Source organism: Pelodiscus sinensis, chromosome 2, assembly GCF_052426305.1.
Source record: "Pelodiscus sinensis isolate ZL-2025 chromosome 2, ASM5242630v1, whole genome shotgun sequence".
Lineage (NCBI taxonomy): Eukaryota > Metazoa > Chordata > Testudines > Trionychidae > Pelodiscus > Pelodiscus sinensis.
In genome coordinates, this window is record NC_143053.1 from 119,381,325 (window position 1) to 119,404,188 (window position 22,864).

Genomic DNA, 22,864 nt, shown 5'->3' on the forward strand with positions numbered 1-22,864 from the left:
AAAATCTCGACCACGGCAGAGGGAGTGGGGTGTGGGGGAGTCCAAACTTGTTCTGGGAAAAAAAAGTGTCACTGCGCCTTTAAATTCCCGCTCCCCCATCCACCCACCGCAGCAGGGAGGGGAAATGTCCGTCCGGTATTTTCTGATATTTTTTGTATTTACATATCCGGTATTTTCTGGTTTTTTTTTACCGGATAGAAGGCACCAGGACCCTCAGGCACATGCAGCTGCGCGGTTTAAAGTGCAGTCCGTTCTGCTTTCTGTTCTGCAGGGTGGGAGAAGCTTCGTGCGATCTCCACACCCACAGCCCAATCCTCAGCTCCTAGTGACCAGAAACCATCAGCCAAGAGGAACTGACCCGAAGCACTTTCTCATCTCTTACTGGCTGGAAATAACCAGCCAACAGGAGCTGAGAGATTGGCATGGGGGATGGGAGCAGCACAAATCTCTCTCCCCTCCTGAAGCTGAGATCCACGTGGATTGAGCAGCCTGCAGTTTCAAGAGGGGCTGCAGCGCTGCTGGCTTAGGTGAGTGCCTCTGGCACCCTTGCCCCTCCCACATCCCAACTCTCTCCCCCAGGTCACCATCCAAACCCTCTGCACCCTTCTGCCCCAGGTCACAATGCCCTCCCGGACCCTGTAGCCTCTCCCCCAGGGCAGAATCCTCCCCTGCACCCAAACACCCTCCCAGATCCTGCACTTCATTCCCCTGCCCCACATAACCACCCACATCCTCTGTAGTCGGCACCCCCTTTTCCCCTTCTGCCAAGTCACAGCTCCCTCCCAGTCTTTGCACCACCTACTACTCCCACAGGCCAGAATCCTCTCATGTGCCCATACTCCCCCATCTCCTGATCCAGGTCACAACCCCTCTTTACCCAAACCCCCTCTCAGGCCTTACACTGTCTCCTGCACCCCAGTCCTTTATCCCATGCGCCGTTCTGCACCCAACCTCCATCCTAGACCCTGCACTCCCCTCCACAGAAAAATGCGGCCCTTGACCACTTTCCAAAATCTTGGAGCAGCCCCTGCCAAAAATATTGCCCACCCCGACCTAGACTAAATCCTCCATTGTAGACAGCAGAATATGTCCATAAATTTCTCCAAGAAAAATGGATGTTTTTATGAATTGTTATAATAAAAACTTCTGCTTCAGTGTCTCATATTAATTTAGTTTTGGCATATCAAAGATGATCATTTTATATGGTCAAGCAGTTGGACTTATTTATTGCCTATGCATTTTTAACTGCAACTGTAATCAAATATGGTATTTTGAGGAATGGTGGGGGGTTGGCTTTCAGGGGTTTCTGTTTGTTTTTTAATACATTTTCTTTTCCTATCACCAGGTTTGGCTGTACTGAAGAGGCTGAACCCTTCTGTCTCTGACCAGAGCTTAGAAAGAGCCAAATATACCATGATTTTTTGTTCATATTACTGATAATGCCTGCTTACAGTGCTGTTGCACAGTAACAATGAACTAGAGGGCTCTAGTCACAGCATTATTGCATATATACGATGTTCATTACTACGGATGTGTACAAGCACTTACTGCACACCTGGTAACCTGCAGACTAAGAGTCTGAAATTGGATTAGTGCCTTTTTGTATCCTTTGTTGCCTTCTCATCTTTGTGCCTTAACCCATACTGCTATACATTGAGGCTGTGTCTACATTGTCTACACTGGCCGTGAGTTCTTGCGCAAGAACACTGACATTCTAATGTGTGAAATCAGTGCTTCTTGCGCAAGAACTGTGATGCTCCCGCTCAGGAAAAAGCCCTCTTGCGCAAGAGGCCAATGTAGACAGGCAACATGAATTTCTTGCGCAAGAAAGCCCGATGGCTAAAATGGCCATTGGAGCTTTCTTGCGCAAGCAAGCGTCTACACTGCCACGGATGCTTTTGCACAAAAGCACGTGCCAGTGTAGACGCTCTCTGTGCAAACACTTTAACACAAAAACTCTTGCGCTAAAAGTATTTGAGCAAAATCTTGCCAATATAGATGTAGCCAGAGATAATATATAAGCGAGAAAAAATAACCATATAGGCAAACCATTTGCATTTTGATCATTTTGTGAAGAACGATCGCATTAGGATCAAGATCTTGTGTATTTTATACTTGTTGCCTACAATTATGTAGCAAGGGTTGCAAAGTTATACGGCAAAGTGGTGCTAAATTGAGAAGCAATTTGGGAATTATGCAGCAAAGTTTACCAACTGCAAAATCACTTAAAGATTTAAAAATCTGTTGACACTCTAAAAATAAAAATCCATCAAATGAGACTATATAAACAAGGCACACTATTCATTTATATCTGGGTGGCCCCCAGCTTCCCTGAAGCTGGCCCCCGAGCCTCCCACTCCAACCCCCCTCCCCCACCGTCCCTCCATGGGGCTGAAGCACACAAAAATCTACTACCTGGGACCTCCCCCCCCCCCCCCCCAGGCTCTGGTGTACTAGGGGAACATGGGTTATGTCTTTCTCCCAGTTGGGGGCCATGTCAGTGAGGATTTGTTTGTTTTTAATTTTTGTTTTTCACTTGTGTGTGGCCTCCGACTGATTTGTCTGTGGATCAGCAGCCCCCAACCCAAAAATGGCTCCCAACTCCTGATTTAGATAGCAGTGAATAGTATTCCTGCACTGCTCCACAGGAGAGAATCTTATTTGCATTCTGACAGAGCACAGACAGGCAGTGCCATGAGGACCAGAGGGACTGAAGCAATATTTGTCACAAAGGGGCTTACAGAAGAGGAAACAATTATCTGGGGCACCACTCCTGTGGGATTTAGCTTCTGCACAACCGACACTTTCCCCTGCTGAACTCATAGGTAGGACAATGCCTATAAAAATAAATATGTCCATCTGCTCATGGACAAAGCCGACAAAGGCAGCATCAATCTAAAGCTATGTCTATACTACCCACTAAATCAGCATTGCTGCAATCAATGCAGTGCCCTCAATTTAGCAGATCTGGTGAAGACATACAAGCCGATGGGAAAGCACCATTGATATCCATATTCAACTTCCCTGAAAGCTGGACACTATGCCATTCCCCCAAAGGCAGGAGAGCATCTTCCATCAACATAGTGTGGTACAGACACCACTGTACATCAACCTGTTATGTCAACTTCAGTTACATAATTTACATAACTGAACTAGCATAGCTTAGATCAACTTACATTGTTAATGTAGACCAGTCCTAGATACCCACATGGCCTTCACTACCATAATATCAGAGCATATTACAAACACATTGGGCTCTTGGTCTAGGAGTAGGTTTCCTTCAGCTGATGGTAATAAACATTTCTCTCTCTCGCACGTGTGCACTCCAACCTCTCTCACAAAGAGATAAATGAGTTTACAGGTTTTTGTTTAAAAGACAGCATTTATGTAAAGACGTGAGCTTTGAGTTTAGTTCTGAAAATGATGAGCTGAATAGTTTATTCCTCTTACTGGAGTAAGTATCCATGTCTACATCCAACTCCCATAAAAGTTTGTCTCTCACTCAACAAGCTTCTCCATCACTGCTCAACAGTTCGTTGGAACATAGCTCTCATGAAAGCTCGGTCATGGAGGAAGCAATGATTTCACAAGTATCTAGAGTAAGTCCCATAGAGGCTTCTGATTACTAAGATAAACCTTGAACTGGACTCTGCCATCAAAGAGGGGCCAGTACAGAAGGAGAAGGTACCAGGGTGATGTCTTCTTGCTAACCTATGGTGATTACAATTGATTCCAGATGCAGCTTTGACAGGGTGGTGGGACTTTAGATCTGGTCAACTTCAATAATCAAGCCTGGAGGTTAAAAATTAATAGAACACTGTGGCCAAGTCTGTATCAGAGAATAAGGCACATTTTTTTCTGGCCAGTCACAAGTGGAAGGTGTTTTTTTTTTTTTTTTTTTTTTTTTTTTTTTTTTTAAACTAAGACGTACTTGGGCATCCAAAAGCACTGCAAATGCCAAAAGAAATCCAAGGCACAGACTAAATCTAAATCCCATAGAAGGACCAGTAACAATTTGTTCAAAGTGGTCCCGATCTTCTTATAACTGTCCTCCCAATGTTGCTCATGACGGGCTTTAGCCAGCTGCTATAATTGATATGCTGGTTTGGCTACACATTTAAAAAGCTGGTGTTGACTATACTCAACTGTTTCCTGCAAATGGCTGGCATTTGTGCCTATATTGGCTCACCGGTTCTCCTAATGAGTTCATACAAACATGGAATAGTCTGAGGAAAGCGCTGCACTTTTTTTCAGGACTCCAAAGATTGAGTTTTAGAAGCTTGATCTAGAAGAAATAGCATGCCACAGAGAGGCCCAGCAGGGTGAATATGAATATTTTTCTTACATATATGGACAGGAGGTTGATATCCACTAGAAAAAGTGGTATCTCCATGCAATGCCCTGGCCAGAGGCCAATAGCCTAGAATCCTCTCATTCAAGCTACTGACAGGTGGCATTATAGATTTGTTTTGTTTTTTTGCCAGCATGTCAACTGCCTCACTTAAAAAAAAAAATATCAGCAGTAATTCTGTAGGTTTATAGCACTTGTCTATTGTATAATTGGACACAGGTGGTAAGCTCGCTTCATCAAAACAAGAATGCATGTATGTTGAGGACAAGCATGTCATAGGAAATTATTTATACATTTCATCCTACCTGTGTCATATTATCCTAATATGCAGATAAAGAGGGTGTGGGTTTGTGAATCCTAGAAATTTCATTTTTTATTTTAAAGGAAGAAGTATTTATAAATGTGCCCAGAACCAATGAGCAGGCTGTTACAGATCAATGAGATTTTGGTATCTATGTATGTTGTAGTTATACTTTATATTATTGTTCTTGCTAGTTGTATCCACTAGCCCCCTGGGATAAGGTTTGGCCTATTTTTCAAGAGCAGCTTGAAGATTAGGAGGTGGGAACAGATGGTTCTAGTCAAATTCTTTTAAGTCAGTTCCAAAGTGTAACATTTTCACATATTCCCCATGCTTACCACCCATCTAACAAAACAAAACAAGGCAAAAAAAAGTTTAAATCAAAAAGGTGTCAGGAGGTGGGAAAAAGTAAAGATGAAAGACTGACTACTTTATTCAGTTTGGCTTTGGCTTTTTTATTCAGGAGTTTTGGTGTTTCATTACTATTAAATCTACTACAGTGTTATACCGTTATCATTACATTTACTAGTGGGACGTGACAAATACTTGAAACCATTAGCATTATTAATAAGCAGGAAAAGCTTTGATGGAATTCCAAGCAATTCATCCATGCCACACAAAGCAACTGAATATATTATAAGATCATCATTCTACATGCATATGAGTATAATATCTAAGATTTAAAATTTACTAAATAGTTTAAATTCTTTTACTACTTTAAGTAGTAAACATTATTTCATATGCCTTCTATATAATAGCAATCCTTATACTTCTGGTTTTTTTTTTAGAACAGCAGCCCTACTTTCAAAGTTACAGAAAATATACTGTTCCAAAAATATTAGCCTGGACACTTATTTCAAAGTTTTATTGCATGGTAACTTTTCCCCCTTTATTGCAAGAAAAGCTCTCTTTAAAAACCACAAGATTAAGAATTCAGTTATATTTAGAAATGATAGAAAATATAGTTATTAGAGCCCTGCAGGAAAAACTTCTTATAGTACAATAAATGACCTGTCTCAAAATTAGTCAGTGACATCAAATGCATATTGTTATCCCTTCTTGAGGCACAGAGGACATAACACCACGAGACTGCCACTGCAACATGATAAATTACATATTGACTTTAGTCTTCATGATTTCAGCAAATGTAAAACAAAAGCTTCATACACTATCTTCAATTCTTTTTAAATATTAAATCTACAGAGTTGCATTTACAAAACTGTTTGTGGCCATATCAGGCTAGTCTGCCACCAGAATAAAAATCTACTTAAAATGAACATTTGCAATTGAATGCATATATTTATAATATTCTACTATAAATAAATAGTAATCTTATTGATATTTCACTTCAGAAAGCATCCAGCCTGATTTACATGGACAATTATTGAACGTTCATACAAAAGTGATTTTTAAATACAGTTTTACAGCACAGTAATAAAATATGAAAACTCAATAATGAATTATGAAGTTAATAGTCAAATAGAGAATTGAAAGCGTAACCACTCTGATTTCTATTTGAGATTCTTTAAACTTATTTGTTAAGAATGTCATTAGTAGATTGAAAGTTAAAGAAAGTATAGCAATCAAAAGTCAACAGCAGCAGTATTTTGTTGTTCAGATTTTAAAAGTTTATAGTTAAATAACAAGACTTTTGAAAAGGTAAACCTTAGCCATCAGTTAATATTTCCAGAATGAGAAACTTACATTATTGTTTGTGCTGTAACAAACTCAAGTAGATTCATTAAAACATTTCTATTAAGGATACGTTCCCACTTACAATATGATTTGCTTCACCTATATTTTGTAACAGCATATTATTGCAATATGACTAAGGGTCCTACTCTCTTGTAAATACAATATATTAAGTTTAATTTAATTATTATTATTATTAATAAAGCAGCATTTGATAAAATCTACTGGCAACAAATTCCTCTTGAGATATTCTTTGTTTCAATTTTAGGACATTTAATAACAGCCACTTCAAAAGTTAGGAAACATTTTGCAAGGGAAAGTAAAGGAGTTACTGTATTACACTAAACATATGGAAAAAATCAGTTCCTCTTATAAAAACTCATTTACAAATTCAAAAAGTGTACTTTTTCTATGGGACATGAAGGGATAAACCTACAGATTTTCTGTTTTAACTATCAAACTTCAAGCTATAAATCAAAAATTAGGACAACATTACAAATAAGAAGCAACTGTTCATATTAAACATTTTCTGCATATTGTTACCACCACCTTGTTAATTTTACCACCACCTTGGTAGTGTTAGAAAGTCACATTTTGTTAATGCAATTTCTGAATGTGTCATCATCTCATAGTGAACATCCATATGTAGCATGTCATTAAGAAAGATACCTGCTGCATATGGATGTAAAAATGTCAACATTTGCTTACAGAAGCAGAATCAACTTTAATCTACAGTTATTGACAAAAAGGATAATGAACAACAGATAATCTTGTTTTATCCCTATTGCAGGACTAAGTATTTCAAGTTGTATATGGGAACCATGACCTAGGGGAATCAAAAGCCTGCCCTTTCAAACAAAGGGTAAGTTTTCAAATTAGAAACCGCTATATTTAATTTCAAACATTAAATTGCAATAATACTGGCATTCTCAAATTATTAAAACTATACTGTCAGTATCATAAATTTGTATTGATCAGTTCATATCCTCATCACAAAGATCTGAGTTCAGCATTACTGGATTCTAGACATCAGATCCCATGATTTACTTGAGACTGAAGAAAAAGTGCAAGTCATTTGCTTTGATTTATTTAGTATAAATAAAGAATACCCTATGCTAATATTTATAAGATAATTTTAGCTTAGTATTTTGACCACTAATGTAAAGCAATTAATTACATACAATAAAATACTTACACAATTTAAACAGTTTTAAAGTACGTGTTCCTTTGGAATGCCAGAACTCAGATAGGTCAGTTACAACTCTCACATGGTCTTTTAAATCTGAATTATCATTTTATATTTAGAATTCAATCTCTAAAGCATATATCCTATTAAAGTATTTTAAAACCTTTAATAATATAAAGTTAGTGAACTAAATACAGAGTAATCAATCAACAGAACCTGTAATATTAAACTACAGTTTGTGAAACAGAGCTGTGCAGCTAACTGCTTTACCAATGTAAAAGTGCATGCCAACTAGAAACAAAGAAGTGTGCATGATCTCATCTTAAATCTAACAAAGTATTATAAACACCAGGAATGGTCCAAAGTCATTTCTAATTACTTCAATAGGCTCTAACCCTGACACAAGAAAGTTTGTCCTTACTATTTCTTATTAGAATTACTATAACCAGACTCAGGAAAACAAAGTATATTTTTTAAAAGAAAAAAGGATTTTTACATAGTATATAAATTGAATACTTTTTATCTGCTATTTTCAGAAGATACTGCGCCTAACTAAATGTATCTAAATTTAGTTAACTAGACATCCACCATTTTATACTGTTCTATCCCAGACAAAAGTGATGACTTGCCTCAAATCACATTTAAAATATGAAAGGTTAAGATTTACAGCAAACAGAAGAACAAGTACTTTTCACGATTCATGACCCAAAACCTTTTTTAAAATGGATTAGTATTTAAGGTAGTTGAATAGTGACAAATTACAGAAGAGATACCAAATAGTTTCTTTTATTAGTAGCATTCCCAGGCAGGTTTTCAGAAATGCTTATTAGGGCTCTCCAATTAAGGCTTACTACACAGTTAAGTGAATAATTATGTTAAATTACAAGGCATTTGTAATATAATTATTTACAGTAGATGCAATTAGCCAGACCTTTAGAGGAACAAATCAAGGTACAAATCAAACAAAGCATTGCACCAATGTATAAAATTGGGAAAGCCTCTCAAAATGATTTGTCTCTCAAACAATAAACAGCTTTAACGAAAAATAAAAATAATAAGTATCAATAGTTTGAATTTTTAGCAGCCTTCCATTTATTTTTATAGTACGTTTTATGGTTTATTCTGTGTTTTGATAGCTTGCCAGTTAAATTGCATCACCAACAGGCAACATCACAGGCCTGTCTAAAATGAAAATGCCACTACTTAATATCACATAGTTGTAAGAAAAAGGCAGCTCAGCAAACACATTTGCAGTGTCAATAATTCATTAAATACTTAAGTTAAATATATGAAAGCACAGGGGAATGTTGCCAGTCATTCTTACTGATCAAAACAGGGGCCAGGAAGAAAATATTGTAGTGGTCCAATCCTGATGTCTGTATTCTGGCTAAACTCTTTGAAGTCCAGCGACATGGCCAGTGATATTTGATACAACTCCTCTTCTGTGTCACAAGGATGTGAAATATAAGGAGGATGAAAAGCAGGGAGATTTGGGGATCATGAAGCTTCTCGGACAACAGCTGATTGAGCTGCATAACCAAATGATTTTTCCCATCAACTTCCTGTTACGCAACACATCCAACTCCTCTGCAAATAAATCGTATATCATACTGTACACGCTCATAGATATCTTTTGCTTTTCAAAGCTTATTCTTCAATGGAAGCTGATGGCACTCAGGATAGCTAATTCTTTACCATTTCATAAAGTATTTGACAATACCCCAGTTGATTCCTTATTTCTTTCTTCGTGCTTGAATTTCATTTTGGTATATTATATAACCACTTTGAAAACAATATCAAATTGTTTCTTTTTAGATCTCAGGAAAGTTTTTAGTCAAATAATCTATTCATTCTTGATTTGGACAGTTTTATTGATAAATCTTACTCAAATTGTAAACTGTTTAGTGATTGAAATAATTTGTAATATAAATTTGCATTTCAAACTTGTAATCATGTTAAAAAGAAACAATATGCAACATATATCAATTTAAGATTATTAATTTATAATAAAAAAGACAGTTAACATTCAGGTTCAAAGATAATTGAAAGAATGAATACTGATATTTATCTCATTTCTAAATAATTTTAACAATGTGAGTAAGAGGCAGTGTGTCTCGAAACAATGTTTAAAAATGCAATTAAACTATAAATATTACCACAGCCATTTACTATCTTTTTGAAATTTCTGATATAAATTGCCATATTAATTTTTACTTAAAATAGGATTAGAAAAGAAAAAAGTTAACTGTTTAAATAGTGAACAGGCAATAGTATAATCACCCCTCAAAATGAGTCCTCTCATTGCTGAACTTATGGCAATTCATAATTACAGGTTTCATAATCTTGAACGCATCCTATGTGTGATAGGATTACATAGATTTTTTTTTTTTCAGTAACTTCATTGTTATCTTGTATATTACAAATCTGTAAAACCCTTCTTAGTAGGCAAAATATTTTAATTATTCAACATGAAATAAAAGTCTACATGGACTAATTTTTAAAAGTTACATTGTAATTTTTCCATTGATCAGGGAAATTAAAGAGGTGGATACAGATTCTTCAAGAAGGTACACAAACCACATATCCAAACCGAACACAGAACATGAACATAGTATTAATCAGCACAAAGGGTGTGAGTACATTGTATGGAAAAAAATATGCTGATTCTCAAACACATCAGCTTGTTCACTAACCTCAACTGATATTTGCCTAAGTATGGACATGTCATATTTTACCCCAAAGATACAAAAAGATGTTACGTGGAATATCGTCGGAAAGAATTTTCTTATTGTATTTCCTGCAACTTAAGAATTTCCTAATTTTTGTTCTAACTACAGAATTGTGTGCATTAAGTGTATCTTTGTCTTAAATTTTCTTTTAGAGTGATTAGGAGAGCACTGTTATGCTTTTTAGCATCAATTTACTCAAAACAAGCTGGTATATTTCTAAACATTATTGTTAATTTGGAGTGGGTTTGACACGAAAAAGACTTTTGTAAAATATTACATGCTTAATCAATCTGAAGCTAAATATGGAAAATTAAAAGGAAGGAATAGACTATTGTCATTTTATTGCATAGTTAAGTACTGTTGGTATGTAGTCCAAATACTTTAACATTGCTAAAACATGGAAAGTAAGATGAACTGTATATTGTACATATGATACTATAGCACTTTTATTAAAACTGTCAAAACACCTCATTTTATGAAAGCGTTATACAAAAATTACTTAGGCTCTACTCACACTGTGTCATCAACAGCAGTTTAATCAAAGCAGAAACATCAGCCACCAGGATTATTAATTTTTGCACTGTTGCATTACACAGTGGGAAACTGCACTCCCTTCAAGTTTCACTTAGGTGTAACAGCTAGAGTGAGTTGCAACATGCTTCAGAATAAAAATGCCTTTATTAGCTATGAGAAATTAAATCTGGGGGGAAGGTTAACTTGTCCAATGGGAGGTAGGGATTGTTGGAATATCAGATTTAGGAAGAAAAACATTATGTGAGAAATGTGTGTGTCACAACAGAGACCTGCCAGATATTGCCTTTACTAGGCTGTTATATACACTTCTGAAGGCAATTTTGTAACCATGAATTCTGTTTATGGAAACTAAACCATGTAGGGGACAGCAGAAAAATAAATGGCATGGCACATGTTTACCATAAGTACTATTAACACAGTGTTATCAGAAAAAGTCCTTTTTAGATTAAGTAGCACTGATTGTCCTGGGTTGATTTTTCCCCAAACCTTGAAGTACAATGCAGCCACAATAATCTTAAAACTAACACTTATCTCAGATAGTTCATTTTTACAATGATATCATAAGACACTAATTTGGGGCTGAAATTGACCAATAGGCTCAAAAATTTCCTCATTGTAGGTGAAAAAGCCTTACCCCCATTGAAGTTAATTACACAACTATATTATTAATTTCAACATTGCCAGGATTTCATCCTGTTTTGAAGGTAATCCTACAAAAAACTCCAGATACAGACAAAACTAAATACATCAAATATAATATTTGATGACTACACCTCTTGTACAGCTATTAATTTTGTAGCTAGTGAAGGCTAAATTAAAACACTGCATCACTTTAATTACATAAGCACTTATCTTGAAGATGCATTTAAGACTTGAACCATTTTAATGGCAAATCTAATTTTGGGTTTGGGGCATAACAAAATGCAGATCTGTTTCTAAAAATGCTGACATTTGAGCAAATGTTCCCAAAGAATGCTTGCCTGATTTGAGGACTGACATTTCCTCTCTCTAACTTGCTTAACTAAAAAATAGGCATGCAGGCCAAGTTCTAGAGTACCCCAAGGCAGCAGTTCATTACTTTCCATTGCAACTGGTGAATACTTTCTTTTTCTGTCTTTTATTTTCACATGCATATTATTTTTAGCCGATTTCAGTCACGTTGTAGGAGAGGACGACATACCTTAAAAGATTAAGTTTTCCCACCTGGGACTATTCCAGAATTCAGAACTTTATAGCATCTCATACTCTTCTTCATCTTCTATGCTTCTGCATTATCAATGACAGCTTTTTTTCTTATTTTATGTTTAACTACAAGTAATACTAGGCTGCAGTTGATGGAAGTCAGCTTTCAATGTCACCAGTTTTTCACTACAACTACAGGACTGGACTGCTCCATTGTCTATAACACTCTGCTGCCATCTATTTGACAGAAGAAATATACCAGAAACACCACAACTATTTTCCTTCTTTTTCCATCAAATTTATCTTTTGTTGAACCAGCTGCCAATAGGAAAACTTTTAAGAGAAGTTTGCTTACTTCCCAAGAAAATACAGAAACCTACACAGAACTTATGTTTTTCCTTCCTCTAACATTAATTTAAAACAGAATTTGGGCTATATAAAATAAATGTACATAATAAAAATATTTCCACCAAATCTGACCATTTTCCAATTTAGATTTTTGAGAATGCATACATAACTCATTTCTATTTTTAAAAATGTACACGGTAATGCTTTCAAAATTAGGGGTTTTTAATTATGCTGGAAAATTATCCATCAGCTATTACACAGACTTAACAAGGGCCAGGATTTTGATTTTTAGATATACTAATGAAAACCTGCTTCAATGCCACTTCAGTTAATGTAGTTAACTATGCATTTACAACAAACATGGTTGAGTTCAGAATTCATCCCAAAATGTTAAAATATCAGTAACACACAAAGAAGGAGATGAAAAATGTAGTTTATCAGTCATCAAGATCACAAAGATAAGAACCACTTCATCCAAAGTAGGTAGTCCTTTCTATGTAAAGTACTGTATTCACGAGATGAGAGTTAAAGAAGAGTTCTTTATAAAGCATAAAGTATCTTGCAAAAAAGACAACTGTTGGAACTACAAATAACCAGCAGACAATTCACTCTATCATCTTTTCAACTAGCTGATCATGATACTTACTTTTTGCTATTTAACAATCCAACCATATGGAAAAGTTTTGCCTTTATCTTGTCTTTTTCATACCTCTGATGATAATTATTCAATAAATTATCAGGCTTCATTTTTCACCCGATTGCTTTCGTAATAGTTTAAAATAACTAAAGAGCGGAAATCAGCTTAGTGTTTATCATAACAAGGAGACATGAAAAACAACAAGTACAGAAAATGAAAAAGCAAAAAGTTAAACCTAAAAAATTGTAAGTATGTGCAATATACACTACATTGGTAGGATCCATAAGCATATAATCTCTAGCATTTTTTCCTTGCCATAAAATTCACTATAGTGAGGTGTTGAGAGAGAGAGAGAGAGAGAGAGAGAGAGAGAGAGAGAGAGAGAGAGAATGAATCTGACTTGGGGTTTTTAGGTGAGTAGGAAGGAAGAAGGTACAGACTGCTAGGCCCATTTGTGCCCATAAAAGTAATCCCTTATTTTGGCTCCCAATGTGGTTGGCCTGAAAAGTACTTGTTTCAGATCACAAAATGAAAAATTTTATAACACTGTACTTGCTAAACAAACAGAAACCAACATACTTTTAGTGCAAACTACTGCAATCTCATTATTCTTTTGCATATATTTATATTAGCAGACAAAATATGCATATTTATCTAACAACTATGTTAATCTATTCAAACCATGTGACAGTTACATTTGAGTTACTAAAAATACTTTGATTTTAGATTTAGTTTAGGCTAGCCCATGCATGCAGCTATTGTGGCTGGACCGATGATGTAAAATGCAAACAAACATAATTAGTAGACCACACAAAGACATAAGAGAAATTCCAATCAGTACCACCAATTATCAAACTTACAATTCCTCGTAGTCTTAATAAAAGACTTATGAAAAGAAAACAAATCTGTTTGAACAGGTATAATTGGATTTTTTTTTCCTCCACCCCCAGTAAAATATTATGCGAGTATAAAGGAATTTTTAAATAGCTTTAAATTTGAATTCGATTGTTCAGAAGTGCAATGAGTTTTAAAGCTAGACATAGGCAAAATGACACACAAAAAGTTTCCAAAAGGAACACTAAGAGCCCCTCTAGTGCATGGAGCCCAGCATTGTGGCCTCAAACCAGTAAAGCACTTAACGCATGTGTTTAATTTTAAGCATCTAAATAATCCCACTAATTTAAAGTTAAGCATATGCTTAAGTGCTTTGCTGGATTAGGACAAGAGTATTCAGCACTTTAAAGGATTCAGAGCAGGTGCAGAAAGCTGAGTTGATGAAGAAATAAGGCAGTGATCATCTTCCCCTAGAAAAAGCAGTGCAGGATCCTTCCTCAGAGCTCACACGTGAGTCAAGAGATAGTCCTAAATAACTAAATGGCTCACACACCGATTCGTCAAGAGGTTTTGATTAGGAAACTAGTTAACACAAACTGCTATGAGAAGTCAGGACTAGCTAATAGGTGGTTGCTGAGCACAGTAATTTGTCAAAGAGATGTAGCAAAGTATGTCCCATACCATGGTTCCCAAGCCAAACCTATCCTGGTAAGTAGGTTCTCTACAGTAAAGTAGTCTACATTCAGGTGGTTCTTGCTGCAAAAGTGAACAGTGGACCCTACTTGGCTGATCAAGTGAACACCCACACACTCCGAATTAAAAAGAGCTTGATACCAACTTGTGATACAGTAAAATAGTCTATAAACCTAACTGTGAAATTCTTCAATTCTATAAAATTAAGATTTATTCAATTATTTTTGTTTATATATTACGTATCCTGCATCCTCACCACAGTATAGAGGTGCCATTATTCTTGTCCATTAACTGGAACAGATTTTCTTACAATTAGTGTTTTGCTATTCAACACCAAATGAAGTAATATAAGCAACCACCCTGGGCTGTTGCAAACCTTATAGCTAGTTATATGGAAACTTAATAAAACAGAACAAAGCATAAACGTGTATAACAATGATCAGAAATATTTTACTTCTGTATACTGGATAAACTATGTGATTTATAGTTTACAGGTAATGTATTCTTCTGGTTATTTTTGATAGTGCAGAAGGATTGGGACCCAATTAGAACTTCCTAACAAAGGGGTTAGCCTGCAATCCTTATTCAAGCAAAACTGAACTCAAGTCAATGACAGTTATATAAGTAAGGAATCCAGGAGCAGAACCAAAACTGAACTGATATTAATTATATAAATGTCACTAATAAGTCTCAATTCCGGTCTTCCAATCCTACAGTCATTTTGCCCACATTTAACTGTAAATACAAAAGTATTTGCATTAAAATTGTTGATTAGAAGCTACCAAGATAAAATGCTGCCTGTTAAATTTACAGAGACATGCATATCTCCAGTACAGATGAAAGATTTTTGTAAATGGTTTGTTTTAAGTGAACAGATGGGTATTAGAACCAATTGTAGTCATATACATTCTATTGCTTTATTGAGATTACTCACATGCTTAAATCTAAGCCCTTAACCAGAAGATTAGTTAAAAAGGACTATAGGTTGACCCACCTGACTACTGACCTGTATAACTATCCATAGAATTTATAAAAAATTATTCTAGTAATTAGCCGTTTTAGGAGAATAAACCTGCTTACAAATACTTCCTATGTACTGTAGACATATATTCCCGATACTGTAAATGCAAAGGGAAGTGTTTTATCTTGGTAGCATGTTTTTTCTCCAAACAAATATATACCAATGTTATTTTATTGCTAGATATTCTGAATTTATATCATGACTCATGTTTCACTGTTAGTTAACTTTAAAAATTACTCAGGTGGTGTTAATTCCAATACTGACAGATAGTAAATCTCATCCAGTATGTCTAGATTACATGGCTCCGTTCAAGGAGCCATGTAGTCTAGACATACCCATCATAAGCCTATGAACCAAATATGCATTCCCACTCACCAAAACTAATTTTGATGTTTAGACACCCAAGCATTAAAAAGCAAGCTGACTTGCATGAAAAAAAATTAAAGCACGTACGCTTGCATATATGTGCAATTCTGCATGATACTCAAAACAATGGGGTGTTAAAATCTAAAAAATTCTGCCAACCACAAAAAAATACCTTTTTAACAATCAGCATTTTATAACTACTTAAGCAGAAATAAACCCAGTGAAATGTTATGCTAAAGAAACAAATTTAAAGCAATGGGCCTGATTCTCTTATTTACTTAAGTTTATACCAATATAATAACAATAATCCTAGCTATGTATACAATATGATGGGGAATAATTTGGCTACAACTACTCAAGAGAGAGATCTTGGAGTCATTGTGGATAGTTCTCTCAAAACATCCACTCAGCGTGCAGCGGCAGTCAAAAAAGCAAATAGAATGTTAGGAATCATTAAAAAAGGGATAGAGAATAAGACAAAATATCTTATTGCCTCTATATAAAACCACGGTACACCCACAACTTGAAGACTGCATGCAGATATGGTTGCCTCATCTCAAAAAAGATATATTGGCATTGGAAAAGGGCAACAAAAATTATTAGGGGTTTGGAACGGGTCCCATATGAAGAGAGATTAAAAAGAGTTGGACTTTTCAGTTTAGAGAAGAGGGATATGATAAAGGTCTATAAAATCATGACTGCTATGGAAAAAGTGAATAAGGAAAAGTTATTTACTTATTTCTACAATATAAGTACTAGGGGTCACCAAACGAAATTATAGGCAGCAGGTTTAAAACAGACAAAATGAAGTTTTTCTTAACTCAGTGCACAGTCAACTGGTGGAACTCTTTGCCAAAGGATGTGGTGAAGGCTAGAACTTTAACTGTGTTCTAAAAAGAGCTAGATGCATTCATGGAGGTTAGGTCCATCAATGGCTATTAGGAAGGATGGGTAGGAATGGTGTCCCTAGCCTCTGTTTCTCTGGAAGTAGGTTACAGGGGAGGGATCACATGAGGATTACCTGTTTTGTTCCCTTCCTCTGGGGCATCTGGTATTGGCTACAGTCAGGAGACAGGATACTGGGTTAGACTGACCTTTGGTCTGACTAAATATGGCTGTTCTTAACAAATAGATTTCAACAGTTAATCTAGAATCAGGTGCATAATGTTTAAATTCCTCAATGTAATCTGAATTCTTTTTCTACTCTATAAATATTTCAGTGCAACAACCTCTTGAGGATACCTTTATATTCTGACCATTAGAAGCAAACACTTAAACTTGAATATTTTGATACAGGGTAACACAAAATTAGTAAATCTGAGCCAAAGCAGAGCTTTGAACAAGCTACTGTTGCAGATGGAATCATATTTGCTACCTGGTGCTTTAAATATTCATCTTTAGTCACATATTGATTCTGCCATTCAAATGTAAGCAAGGCAGTGTGGGTCAATAGACACAGAGCGGGCCAAAGAGTCAGAAAATGGGATACCACACACACCATGTTGTTTAACCTTCCTATTGCCTCATTTTCCCCAGAGTAAAATAGGGACAAGCTTCCTAAAGCACTTGGAGCGCTCTAAAATGAGAAGTACTTTATGAGTGATATATACTATTATTTGATTGATATTTTGATATTATAGCAGAAATAGCAGAAAGGTGACATGTCTAAGCACAGTGTCAAATGCAAGACCACACAGAAATAAACCACCAGTTTTGGCTGTATTGAAGAAGCTAAAAACTGCTGCCACTCAGAGCTCAGAAAGACAGCCAACATACCCTGAATATCTATTCATATTACTGATAAAGCCTGCTTATTGTGCTGTTGCACAGTAACAATGAACCACACTCTCACTGCAACTGCAGTTTAAAAAAACATCCACACTTAGTCAACTTCAGGGTTTTATCATTGCTGAACAAAAACAATGTGTTATTTATATTTATCTTATACCGTAGAAACAATTATCAGCAAACACTATGTTTATGGATATGCACTTTGGATTTTTAAAAATTAGACTTTATTTGCATGTAAACTAACATTAGGGCCACTAGTGCATTGCTAATGTGTCTGTTACAAACATCAAGCACCCGAGTTGCAATATATCAACCTATTTTTCACATATATGTTTTATGACCGTTTTGTCAACAAAGCCCAATAATTACTGACAACAGCCTATAACATAGTATCTCCTACTGATTGCCCCAAGTACACTAAAAGGACCACATTCAAACTTAGCGTAACTTAGCATAAAACAAACTCCGTTATAAACAAAGCAGTTGAATCCTTCTGCACCACATCTGAATTTGGCTCTAAGCTGTACAATGTGAGACAGAATTCTCTGTATTAGTGTTATGCTGTCCTTTGTCAACATTTTGATAATGTGCAGAGTATATACCTGCTTGATTCATTTAAGATGGCAACACTGAAATACCTACAATTCCATAGCATATTTAATAGTGTTCATAATCAGGGCTCGCCAAGTGGCGGCGAGCCCCGCTTGCCAGCCGCACGGTTCTGTGCTCTACGCATGCGCAGATCACTTGTGCCGGCTCTTCCAGGTTGTAATCACTCACCATGAGCAAGTAGATTACATTATTTGTCGAGCCCTGTTCATAATTATGTTTGCCTAAAATAGCTATAAGAAGCTGTTTGTATTAGACATACATATACCTAAGGGTGTGTCTAAACTACAGGGTTTTATAGACAAAAGTGGACTTTTTGTCGACAAAACTATACCTGCGTCTACACTACTGCTGAGTTCTGTCGACATAACTCAGCAGTTTTGTCGATGGCAGTAAACCTCATTCTACGAGGAATAACGCATTTTTCGACAGGGTTCTGTCGACAGAAGGTGTTATTGCATCTACGCTGTCCTTTGCGTCTACACTCTCATGTCGACAAAGTGGCTTGCTTCGTCAACAGAACTGGATGTAGTCTAGTCGCTCTTTGTCAACAGAAGCTTTATTGACAGTATCGGTCAACAAAGCCTCTGTCGACAAAAGCATGTAGTCTAGACGTACCCTATGGGAATATGCAATAACTCCTCAATTAGTCAAATGGTGTGTGTGAATGGCATTAAACAAATTCAGCCAAACTACATTTTGGATACTTGAAGGCATTTTGAATGTAGTTAATAGATTTTGAAATACAGGAGTCTATGGCTATGTCTACAATAGAGACCCTACAGCGGCACAGCTGTACCCATGCAACGGCTCCACCGTAACACTGTGCCTACATTTGCACTTGCTTGACAAAATTTGTGTTCATGGGTGCTTTAACAACCCCTCGCCCTCACGAACAACAAAGTTTTGTCAGGGCAAGTGAATGTGTGAACACTGCTTTGTCAGCTAGAGAAACCTCCTGGAAACAAACTGAAGCTGCATGTTGAGGTTAGAAGTATTTTGTGGGCAGAAATGCCGACAAACACCGGACACACACACTGACTTTCAACGACGGGGCTGTGTTGACAGCCTTGTTGCTAAAAGCTGGATGGTATAGATGTCCTCAGTTCTTTTGTCCAGTCACTCTATGCCAAAGGGAGAGAGCTCTCTCCTCAACATAATTAAGCCACCTCCAATGAGAGGAGGTAGCTATGTCAGCAGGAGAAACTCTCCTGTTGACCTGGAGCTGTGCAAACTGCCACTTATGTTGGCAAAACTTGTCCAGTGAAACTCCTAAAAAAATATCAATTTTGCCAATATAAATGGTAGTGTAGATATGGCATATACCAGGGTTCCTGTTGTAGGGAGTTTTGGATAAGAGACACTGCACAGACCAGTGGTGAGAGACAGGCCCTGCTCCATGGAGCTCTCAATCTGATTAGAAGTACCAGACAAAACAAGGGTCACTGCTGCCTGGGGGAGGGGATACATGTATATAAAACAACTTAATCTGTGCTTAATATTTGGAGTCAATGCACAGTAACCAATTACCTTCATCAATTTTACTCAAATGAAAAAAACCCCACTTGCGTGTTTAGTAGTGACAACTCATGAGACAGCATTGACAGACAGAACTTGAGATTAAACTAATAGTGTAGTACGTTGAAGTGAATAGGCTACTGCTACTGAACACCCTAAATGAAAGTCCTGAACCCTATTCCTCATGAAAACAGGCAGGACTGCACATTGGATAATTTGCTTCTATTCTGATATTACATAAAGTTTACTGTTTCTAATAACTATCAAAATTCATCTCTCGCTTTCTCCAACGTAAGAGCAAATCAGCCTCTCAGTGACCTACTCATGAGTCATAATCTTCACTGTTTACAATTGAGAAAAATGGTCTTCTCTGTCAGTATTTCCCAGACTGCTGTGGGTTCATTCCAAGAACCAATTTCATCTTCATTGGTTTCCTACAGGAAACCAAACCAACTTCCTATTATTTTATTTTCCTTACTTTCAGCCTGGCTCACATAAAATTAACTGGAAGTGAGAGTGATAGAAAATTTTATTCTATATAGACACAGGCCAACATAAACACCACCAGAAAACACTGTGGACATCATTGATTAAAAATGACCAAAACGTAAAATAAGCTAAGATTAGAATGTTTTTCTCTGAAAGCACCACACACATTAAAAAGTGGTTAATTTACATAGGCTATTATTAAAGCAAGCTTTGCATAATTCTTTGCTTAATTCATGTGCTGATGAGGATGTTCACCAGTTACCATAAACTTATTTTGAAGGAACCAAACTCAGTGTCAGCAGCTATCTTTGAACATTTGGCATTGCTGAACCAATAAGTAATCTTGATAATACCAAAGTATTTTTTGTTTCGAACATTTAAAAAACTAACATGCTTCCATTTAATTTTTATTTCTATGATCAGGCCAGTCATTAGTTGCTGTCTCTGGACATGATTTGCTTCTGCCGATTTAGACACAAGCATTTGAAACCAATTAGGACAGGTCTACTCTACAGTGCAATGTTGACCTAATTTATATGCAACTCCAGCAATATACTTTAGGTCCAATTGCCACAAGATCTCCACTAGGGTTGTCAATGTGTATTCGACTATATGATTAACCAATAAGCCTAGGCTTATCGGTTAATCTTGTTGACTAAATGCATTCCCCCCTGAGGAGCTGGCTTTAAGCAGGCTCCCCACGAGCACCGGATCCACCTGCCTCGACCCCCCCAAAGCCTGCACTGCTGCCTCAGACATGCAGAGGATGAGGGGGGAAGGCTGGAGCTGATATGTGCAAAGAGCCAACTTTCAAGCCAGCTCCCCACACGTATCAGTGCCACAGACCCCGTCCACTTGCTACCTCTAGAGGTGGGGTGAGAGGGGGAGGCATGAGTTGGTGACGGAGGATGCAACTCATACTTATTGAAACAGTAGTTTTTTTTAAAACTTTGTGTTGTCCATTTTCACACAGCAAGTGTTTGAGTAGCACCCATCCTTGATAAATTAAAAACGGGGAAAATTTATTGGGGGACTCTAAGTTGTCAGCCCCACAGAGCTCTCAGTTTGCAACCTCCATCTAATCACCTTGCACCCCATGATAAGTCACAACCCCCAGTCTGAGAATTTCCAGCACTAAAATTGGCTAATATTTAGGTAATACAAATATATAAAAATAAAATAATGTAGGGCTGCTGCAAACCATTCCAAAAACAGAAACCAGTAGGATCAAAGGAAGACAACTAGTGGACAGAGGAGCAGCAGCAACTCCAAGACTGCTATTTAGAAGCTTTGGGTGAATATCAAACTAAATTTTTCACCTGAAAGTCTTCTGATCAGAACTGAGAACAGCACGCAAGCTATTTGGAATTTTTTAGTGAGGTTCGTTCAAGTTATCATATCGGCTAAAAATAAAATATTACTTTAAAACAGCGTTTTGATTAACACACAAACCAACAGTGTCTTCTAATAGGACTTCTTCTCAGGACATTTTGAACCCAATGTTATTTCAAACGGTGGAGAGATTAAGTCTCAAAAATTGGGGACAATGTTGGCAATGCCAATTTAACCTCATATGACCCCTTGAGGTTTAATTTTACATTCAGTATGAAAACTGAAACAGTATTCAGTATCATAGCAAACATTATCAACTTAATTTAAAGCACAGCTCACATAATTTCTGAAATGAGGTAGGGGCTGTGGATTAAAATGATGAATAGAAATACAGAGCACACAATCACTAACCATTCAAAACACTGTCAATGTTGAAAGTCACTTACTTTGACATGACTCTGAGCTCCCAAGTTGTAGATTTCAGTGGGTTTCACTTCATTGATTATTTTCACCAGGCAAGTACTGTCAGTGAGATCACCATAGTGCAGCTTCATATCTTCGGATTTCAAGAATACGTAGTTAGACTAATAAAAGTAATAAAATCTAGTTCTCAAAACTCTACAGTATCCTTAAAACAAACACACACACACACACACACACACACACACACACACACACACACCACTCAGGTAAGAAATTAAAATAAAAATGTCTCGATAATTATTTTTAAAAGGTATATTCTTCCTTACCAGAAGTTTTACAAGTGGCAATATTTATGATACTTGCTTTATTTGTTGCACTTCATTCAACTAGGATGTTTAAACTCAAGTGGGCAGCTTCACTTAAGGTATGTCTAGACTATATGCCTCTGCCGACAGAGGCATGTAAATTAGACTACCCAACACAATCAATGAAGTGGGGATTTAAATATTCCCCGCTTCATTAAAATAAAAATGGCCACCATGCTGTCAGCACAGCACGGCAGTAAAGATGCGATCGGTCAACAGGGAACGTCTTTGTTGACTGCTCCCTTTTGCCTCGTGAAATGAGGTTTACGAGAGCAGTCGACAAAAGCATTCCCTGTAGACCGATCTGCCAAAGTCAGAGCTGAATTAAAATTCAAGGGTTTCTGTACCAAGTTCTAACTACTCAGATCAGAGTGTTCAAGCTAAATGAGGCTAATACAGAGGGCTCTAAGTACCCAGGGCTTAGCTTTTTGGAATATAGGTATGAATATAGCAGTATTTCTCA

General features: G+C 36.7%; 1 protein-coding gene across 2 annotated transcripts in view; it reads right to left on the reverse strand.

The window, feature by feature from the left end:
- GMDS (GDP-mannose 4,6-dehydratase) overlaps nucleotides 1-22,864 on the reverse strand; it is a 548,706-nt gene that overhangs the window by 406,976 nt on the left and 118,866 nt on the right. For both annotated transcript variants that reach the window (XM_075921351.2, XM_075921350.2), the window contains exon 4: nucleotides 22,060-22,169. In XM_075921351.2, coding sequence (XP_075777466.1) covers nucleotides 22,060-22,169 — 110 coding nt within the window. The remainder of the gene's footprint in view (nucleotides 1-22,059; nucleotides 22,170-22,864) is intronic.